The sequence below is a fragment of the Serinus canaria genome, chromosome 3 (genome assembly GCF_022539315.1).
Source record: "Serinus canaria isolate serCan28SL12 chromosome 3, serCan2020, whole genome shotgun sequence".
NCBI classification, from domain to species: Eukaryota; Metazoa; Chordata; class Aves; order Passeriformes; family Fringillidae; genus Serinus; species Serinus canaria.
In genome coordinates, this window is record NC_066316.1 from 72,893,090 (window position 1) to 72,901,394 (window position 8,305).

Below are 8,305 nucleotides of genomic sequence, written 5' to 3' on the forward strand. Positions count from 1 at the left end.
CCCGCGGCTCAGACCGCTGGAACGAGTGATGGGAGAGCGCATAAAAAAAAAAATCGTTTCCAAAAGGCACAGTTTTCTCGACACAAAGGTACAATAAAAATATATGGCCACTGAAATGCGGGCTTCTACCGGGATGCGGTGCCTGTCCAGCGGGATCCCGGGCCCGCCAGAGTTTCGCCCTCCCGCCCCTGTCCCGGCCCCGCAGTTGCAGCACCGGGGGCGACGCCGTGGAAGGATCCCTGGGACACCCGGACACCCCTGCCCGCCCCGCCGGCGGCTCTGCCCGCCAGCCCGCGCTCCTCTGCGACATGGCCTGCCGTGGGACTGCCCCGGGAGCCCAGAGTAGTGGGAGGGGGGATTGCAGCGCTCCCCTCACCCCCGCCCCGCCCCGGCCGCCTCCCGCATCACTGCTCGCGGTGCCGGCTGCCGCTCTCAGGGTCGCTCTGGTCGTCGGTGAAGCAGACATCCACATCGCTCTCGTTATCAGTCTTTTGCTCCTGCTCGGGCTGCGCATAGCCAGAGTCACTCTTGTCCTCGGCCGCCTTGCCGAGGCTCTGCCCCGGATGCCGGGATTTGACGTGCCGCTCCAGGTCGCGGCGTCGCACCAGCACCTTGCCGCAGTACTCGCAGCGATAGGGCGTGTTGCCCTCGGCGTGCAGGCGGATGTGTTTATTAAGATTGCTGGGGTCCCCGAAGGGGCGCAGGCAAACCTTGCACTTAAGCGGCTTGTAGCCGGTGTGAGTCCGCATGTGGATCTTCAGCCCGTACTTGCGGGAGTACAGCTTTCCGCAGTACAGGCACAGGTGCCCGGTCTTGGGCTTCCCTCCGGCCGCCCCGGCCGCCCCCGCCGGCAACGTCTCCAGCCTCCCTCGACCTTTCTCGGCCGCCAGCTCGGAGAGCTGCTGCGTGTGCATGGCGATCTCCCGGTCGATGCTGGCCAGTGAGCCCAGCTCTGCGGCGTGCAGACCCGCCGCCGGCCCCGCGAAGTACGACACCGACTCAGGGTATTTCAAGAGGCCGCCGAGGTGCAGCTTCAGCGGGTAGTAGGGCGCGGCCCCGTAGAGCAGCTCCCCGTTGTAGACGGTGAGCGGCATCACCGGCAGCCCGCACTCCCCCGCGTATGCCTTCAGCCCCTCGAAGGGCGGCAGCGCGTAGCGCTCCAGGGCCCCGCCGGGCAGCGGCGGGTAACGGGCGGGCGGCAGCGCGGCCGCGGGCAGACCCCGCTCCACCTGCCGGAAGGCCGAGGCCTCCTCCAGCGGCGACAGCAGCGGGAAGGCGCGCAGCCCGCCGCCGCAAGCCAGCCCCGCCGCCGCCGCCTGCGGGGCGGCCTCACCCGGCAGAACTCCGCACTTCGGCGGCGCCTCGGCGGCGGCGCGTCCCGCCTTCAGTCCCCCAAGCAGTTTGGAGAAGCCGAGGGCGGCGGCGCCCCGCCCCTCTTCCCGCAGCGACCCGGCGGGGCGGAAGGCCGAGCGCGCCCCGGGGCACAGCGCCAGCCCGTTGCCGCCCGCAGGCCCCAGCAGCGGTCCGGGCCCGCGGGCGGCCCCCACGCTCATGTCCAGGGCGCGCTCCTGCTCCTCCTTGCCCGCCGCCCGCTTGGGCAGCGCCGGCTTGGCGAGCGGCGGGGAGGCGACGACTGCCTCCCGCTTGACGGCCTCCCGAGGGCCGCAGCCGGGCGGCGGGTGGCCGCGCAGTGAGGCGGCCGGCAGCTCCTTGGGGGGCAGGCCGAAGGCGGTGGCAGCGGGCCGGCCGTGGTCGTGATGGAGGAAGGGCCGGCCGTGGCTCAGAGCGCAGTGGAAGTGGACGTGGGCCTTGAGGCTGTTGGGGTATTTGAAGGTCCTCCAGCAGTACCAGCAGATGTACCTCTCCTCCCCTGCGGAAGCAAGCGGAGGGACCCGTCAGCGGCGGCCGCACATCCCCGCGCCTCCCCGCGCATCCCCGCACTCCCTCCGCCTCGTCCCGCCCCCGCCATGCTGTGCCGCGGAACGGTGCGGGCGCTGCGCGGTGCGGGCTGAGCTCCCGCGAGCGGGGCGCCGTAGGGCCGGGGGGAGCAGCTGCTGCCTCGAGTCGTCTGTCGGAGGGCCCATCTGTTGGCGTTTGCAGAGGAGGTAGCGTATGTCAGGGAGTCGGCTGCACCGAACAAAGGCCAATCTAATGATCGTGAGTCCCTCATTACGCGGCGAGACAATATCCGATATGTATGGGCCATATGTAATCGTTCCCTTTCAGAGGACAATGCCCTTTGTACCCCGTCCCATTTCGACTTCTCTCAAGCGGAACAGACCTCGGTGGCCGCGGCTGTGGTGGCTGCCCGACACCGCAGAGGCTCAGACTCTGCTTTCCCCCTCCTGGCCTTGCTTGCCAGGAGGGTACTCCCAAGGAGGAGCATGTCCCCAGCTCCGACGGTGAAATGCCGCCTCTGTGGCCACCTGTCTGTCTAGCAATCTTTTCCTTCCTTCCTTCCTTCCTTCCTTCCTTCCTTCCTTCCTTCCTTCCTTCCTTCCTTCCTTCCTTCCTTCCTTCCTCCTTCCTTCCTTCCTTCCTTCCTTCCTTCCTTCCTTCCGTTCCTTCCTTCCTTCCTTCCTTCCTTCCTTCCTTCCTTCCTTCCGTCCTTCCTTCCTTCCTTCCTTCCTTCCTTCCTTCCTTCCTTCCTTCCTTCCTTCCGCCACTTCCTTCCTTCCTTCCTTCCGCCACTTCCTTCCGCCACTTCCTTCCGCCACTTCCTTCCGCCACTTCCTTCCGCCACTTCCTTCCTTCCTTCCGCCACTTCCTTCCGCCACTTCCTTCCGCCACTTCCGCCACTTCCTTCCGCCACTTCCTTCCGCCACTTCCGCCACTTCCTTCCTTCCTTCCTTCCTTCCTTCCTTCCTTCCTTCCTTCCTTCCTTCCTTCCTTCCTTCCTTCCTTCCTTCCTTCCTTCCTTCACTTCCTTCCTTCCTTCCTTCCTTCCTTCCTTCCTTCCTTCCTCTTCCCACTTTCCCCTCTCTCTTTCCACTCTTCTTTTTCTCATCTCTTTTCTTCTCTTTTTCTGTATACCCATCTTTCTCTCCCTCGTTTCTCCCAGTCACCATACTACTCTGATAAGCCCCTGAATTTCCCTTTCGGCTCTTGCCACCCTGAGCGTCCCCACCTGACCCTCACACCTCAGTTAAGAGCACCGAAACACCTAAGGTGAGGCCAAACGCCGCACGGAAATGAGAGCCCTCTCCAGGCCTGGGGACAGCTCCTTACGTTTCAGGGAATCCCGTGGGGGATGACACGGGTGAGACCTTGCATCGTGCCCCTCATCTGTCGGGGCACCCTGGGAGGGCGGGTCGTCGGGGTGGATGCGATGGCCGTGACCAGCCTCCCTGGTCACCGGCTTTTGTAAGGTATCAGTCGATGTCCCCTGCGGGTGGAAAACGGAATCTTCGCTCTCCGCGGGAAACTCGTGTGCGAACGCCCGTGAAAGCATCGCAGGCCGTTGCCTGTATCTCGCTGCGTGTGTGCTCGCCGCCGTGGGCAGCCTTTCCTTGCTAGCCGTAGAGAGGCGATCCCGGGATCTGCAGCATTGCGAAGGCGTTGGGCGCTGTTTTTCGCCCCGTTGAGCAGGGGAAGAGACGGGACTGTGTCTGCCTGGGCCCCAGAGAGGCAGCGGCCATGGGAGGAAGAACCGTCGTGGCAATCCCACTGCCGTACATGGGAAAAAGAGTAGAGGAGCGGTACGGATGGAAAGGAATACCGCCACGGCCCGCCAAGGACTCCCTTCCTCTATCTTCGTTTGCCTATGCAGGTATCTTCAGCGGCGCGGGTCGGCCCTGATGTCCTCGGCAAAAGATGGTCGGGACTGGCTCCCGACCGCCACCGAGCCCGGCTCGGCGTTTCCCCGGCTCAGCTCTAGTTCAACAAGGACGGCTCCAGGGAAAAGATTTAAAAAACAAAAAACAAACAAAGAAAAAACCTACCACACCAAAAATCCACCTTTCTCCCCAAATTAAAGGGGTCAGATAAGGAAGAATTCCAAATTTTTGATTTGGTAAGGTTTTTTCGTTTGGTGCTTTTTAAAAAAAAAATTCTCCGAATTTCTTCCACTGTCATTTTTCGGCTGGTGGGGGTTTGGGAGTTTAGTTTGATTTTTCGGCTTTTTTTCCAGCATATGATCATTAAAAGAAGAGCACTTCAGCATGCTGATACACTTTTTCTGAGTCTGTATTAATCAGTCTGGAAACTGTGGGACCGAAGACACAGCAGATCCATAGGGTCACTTTGCGAATCAGCCTTGCTTCGACGGGGCAAGGAAGACGCCGCACGCTGGGAGCCTCCTGCAGACCTGAGCTCTCTTTCATTTTTCCCCCCAGTAGCACTGGAACCCATCCGCAGGAAGGGCTGAAGGAGAGGAGTGGGGCGCAACGCAGCCGCGTGTCCTCCTTGCTACCGAAACTTCGCCAGGCTTTTCTAGGGGGTGGCCCTCGGCTGATCCATGGCCTCACTGCCCTTCGACGTGGCGGCGACAGAAATGTGACCAAGAGTTTCTTTTCCGGGTGTAGTTTTCGCACAGGGAGGGATTTGGGCTCTCGCACACGGCACGATGCTATATACTAGCCAGAGCCTGGCCTTCCCGCAGCCATCCCCTCGGGCCGGACTCTGGTCACCTTGCAGAGCGGCCAGCCGTGACGGGGGGGGGGGGGGGGAGGGGGCAGCTCCTGCCCGGATCGTGCACTCGCTCTCTTCACGGGGACATTGCCAAGCTGAAGGATATTCTGCGTCAAGCAGGAGCGGCTGGGGTTCCCTCATCCCCCGCGGAGCGGGCTCAGCCCGAGGGGAGTGTCCACAGGCAGCTGCAGCCACCGACGCCCCAGGGAGCCCCCGGACACAGGACCAGCGGAAGGGGGTGGCCGCCGACAGAGAAACCCGACAAGTGAACGCTGAAGTGTTCTGTCTTTTTTTCCCTGGCCTTTTTTTTCATGTGCTGCCACCTTATCATTTTGTTAACACCGGTGTAATTCCAGCTAAGAATAGGTTTGTGCATTGAAACAAGCCGTCCCAGACTGGTGTCTTCCCCTTCCCAATATCTTTGCATATCCTGATCTCAGGTGATTTGACGCCGACTTAACCTTTTACCTAATGTATTTTAATGTACAGGGACTGCCCAGTACTGCCCACTTTGGGCTTGACTATGTGAATCTACCCGCAAGAGAACCTGAAAAGAGTCTCTGAAACTCTGAGAACGGAAGGTAAACCCAATGTTTTTGGAAACAGCATCAGGTGACCTGAGCTGAGCCAATTTGCTGTCTCGCATACCAACTATAACTATGTTTCACAGAAACTCCATTTGCCTATCAAAGAATCTTTAAATCGGGCCGATGACGGAAAGACTCGACGCACGGGGGTCTTTCCATACGTTACCGAGTTAATAGATCACCCTTTAAATGTAAGCAGATGGAGCCTTAGATTAAAGGGTGGTGGGTTAAATTCACTGCAGCTGTACCGGCATTTATTTTTCTGAGGGCCCACCTTTGCCTACCGCTGTCTGAGATCCCATCAAAGGTGTCAGTTAAAGAGGGTTTGTTTTGTTTCATTTAAGTTGGTTGCTCTGAAATGAGTGCCCGCATCTGTACCTTTCTCGTCGTGCGTCGGCGTGGCCGTGACGGGGATGTCAAACCACTGCGCCAGAGGGTTGGAGTACCAGACGGTAAGCTCCTCTCCCGGCTGGACATCTCGCAGTGCCCGGTAGAAAATCTGGAGAGGGAAGAAAGGAAACTTCTTCAGGAGGCTTGAGAGGGGAGGCAGGCGGCGGAGAGAGGCGCCATGCCAGCCGGAGCCGCGAGTGGGGTACCTGTCCTCCTGGCAGATCCGCAACAGCCTCCAGTGTCTGCTCTTGGGAGTTTCGGGCAGCTCGGATTAACCCTATCCATTCCAGAGCCGAGCTCCCGGCTTCATCCACTAATTCCCCTCTGACCATCCGCACCTGGAAAACAGGCGGCACTGCTGTCATTTTCACGTGAAACGAAACATAAAGAGAGCAAAAGGCTTACCCGTTCCCCTTCCTGGCAGCTCTGCCTGGCCCCTCGAGCTGCTTCCCCTCACTAGGCAGGGGGCTGAGCATCGCAGCTGAAAGCAGCTGCGAGAGCATCTCTTTTTGCCTCCCTGTTTAAAGCTTCCATCCTCACCCACCTTTGGGTAGGACATTTCCCGACTAGCAGGTGCCCTGGAAGTGATGCGGCTGCCCTAGCGGGGGTTGCAGCTCTGCAGTGTAAGGATGGAAGAACCCGTGCCCGGAGAGGGGAAGCGGGATTTTTCCCTTGGATAGCATTGATCCAAACGCACCTTGTCCAGTTGCAGCTGTTACATTTCGCGTAAAGCTATATTAAATACCCAGGTACGATTTAATTTGTTTTTTCTTTTTGTCTCTAAGTCCGTGCAAAACCATTGCGACATGCAGGACTTGTCGGGAGATGGGGAGGAGGAAAGGGGAGAAGATTCTGCTTAGTTACAAAGTCCCTGTAGCCCCATACTTCATAATCTGCTTGCGCATACAAAGAGAAAATGAAGTGCCCATTCCCTGAATGACCGTGCAATAAAAGTCATCGGAACAAAGCAGTCTAAAGCGAGAAACCAAGGGAGCCAGATGAGAAATAAATTTGAGTGGGCTGGCAGAGCGTTTAAAAACAATTAAAGTGCATTAAAAATCAGAGCGGAACGCGTGAGCCGCGGCTGCCCGGGGGGCGAAAGGAGGGGTCTCATCCGCAGCCCCCTGAAGAGCCTGATGGACGGGGCGAGAGCCCTTCGCCGCCTCCTCCTCGCTCCTTCCCTCGGACACGGACTGACCCCGAAGCCGACAGCCGTGTGGCCGGCATCCCTCCCGCTCCGGCTGTGCGGATTTATTGCGGCTCCAGGGAAGGAGGTCCCCCCGAGGCTCTGGGGAAAGGTCGAGCTGCCCTGGGCTGCCCCGACACCTGCGACCCGCACCCCGGCGCCGTCTCTGGGGTAGCCGCGGTCCTCTCGCCTCACACTCCCTTCAGGCCCAAAGCCAAAGGACTCGCGGCCGGGAAGAGGGAACCCCAGCCGAACGCAGAAATAAATTGGTGCATCTGCATCTGCCCTGCTCCTTCCCGGGACAAACCCGGGGGCTGTGACAGCCTCATGCCCTCGCCTCGCCGGGGCTCCAGGAGCGAGGAGCCGGCCGTGTCACGTCCCGGCTCCGCCAGGGAAAGGGGCAATGCCCCAGTGAGCGGAGCCCCGGGGGGCGGGGGCTGGATGGCGGGACCAGGGCGCCGACATCGGTCACGGAGCTCAGGCGACGCTTCCAGCACGTCTCTGTCCAAGGAGGGGGAGCGTCCACTCCTCCGGGAGAGCCCCCGTGTCCTCTGGCCTCGCCCCGGAGGTCGGCCGGGCTGGGGGCCCCGGCGCTGGGGAGGAGGGGGAGAGGGCACGAACGGGCAGGCTTTCCTGGCAAAACCACGGGGAGACATCTCAGGACGTTCTGGAAATGCTTCCCTTTGCTTTCCTGGCTCTCTCTAAGAAGGGAGGATCGAAGAGAGACGGGGGAAGAGCAGCCTCTTCTCCCAAAGCCGGCTTCCCCCGAGTCAACGAATAATCAAAGTCCAGCGGTGCAGGAGCGACCGTAGGAAAATACCTTTTTTTTGGGTCCTGGCTCCTTGCGGTCTGACAGGTACTTGCCCAGTTTGAAGGTGCCCGGCACAGGACCCAGGCGCAGCCCAGCCGGGATGCAGCTCTCCGCGCTGACGCTGATGGCCGGAGCCCTGCTGGTTTGCATCGCTGCCGCTGGGTGTGAGCGCTCGGGAACCCCAACTACTTAAGGGGGCCGGAGTGACAGCGGCAGGCGGCGGGAGGATGAGCACTGGCGTATCTCCGCCCGCAGAGTGACGCGGCGCTCTGTGGACGCCGGCTTTTCAACGGGAGCAGGAGGGGTACCCCTTGGCAGGGGGATGCTCTGGGGCGCAGAGTTTGGTGAGAGAGTTTGGCTCCTCGAGCAGCTGCGGAGTCCCATCCAAGAGGGTCACATGGAGCCTTTCCCTAACCCTCCTGCATAATCAGGCGGAGTGAATGGCTGGCAGACAATGGGCCAGGCGACCTTCCCATTCCTAAAAATCCAATTTGTCAAGGGCAAAGAAAAGGCGCTGGTGAATCAAAGGTCTGGAGGGACCATTAATCCTCAGCATGGGGTATTGTCCCCGAGACAGTTACGATATTTTAAGTGACAAATCCACTGTATAATTTCTCCATAAATTTTACTTCCTTTTATTGTTCCTCGACAAACCAGTTTTGGAAAATAAGTGACTATTTTAAGTCTACTTGGCTGAGCCTT

At 60.0% G+C, this 8,305-nt stretch overlaps 1 protein-coding gene across 1 annotated transcript; it reads right to left on the bottom strand.

Annotated features, from left to right (window-relative positions):
- Positions 1-404: 404 nt before the first annotated feature.
- PRDM13 (PR/SET domain 13) lies at positions 405-7,753 on the bottom strand. Its single transcript, XM_050972714.1, has 4 exons — positions 7,613-7,753; positions 5,813-5,944; positions 5,595-5,715; positions 405-1,870 (listed from the first exon to the last, which is right to left on the bottom strand). Exons 1-4 carry the CDS (start codon positions 7,751-7,753, stop codon positions 405-407), a joined length of 1,860 nt encoding a protein of 619 aa, XP_050828671.1.
- Between the last annotated feature and the right edge of the window lie 552 nt (positions 7,754-8,305).

Coding starts and splice junctions, on each gene's coding strand:
- PRDM13 (XM_050972714.1), bottom strand. CDS start 7,753: ATGCAAACCAGCAGGGCTCCGGCCATCAGCGTCAGCGCGGAGAGCTGC. Junction 5,945..7,612: donor AGCCAGGACCCAAAAAAAAG/GTATTTTCCTAC, acceptor CCTGTTTTCCAG/GTGCGGATGGTCAGAGGGGA. Junction 5,716..5,812: donor CGGATCTGCCAGGAGGACAG/GTACCCCACTCG, acceptor TTCCCTCTCCAG/ATTTTCTACCGGGCACTGCG.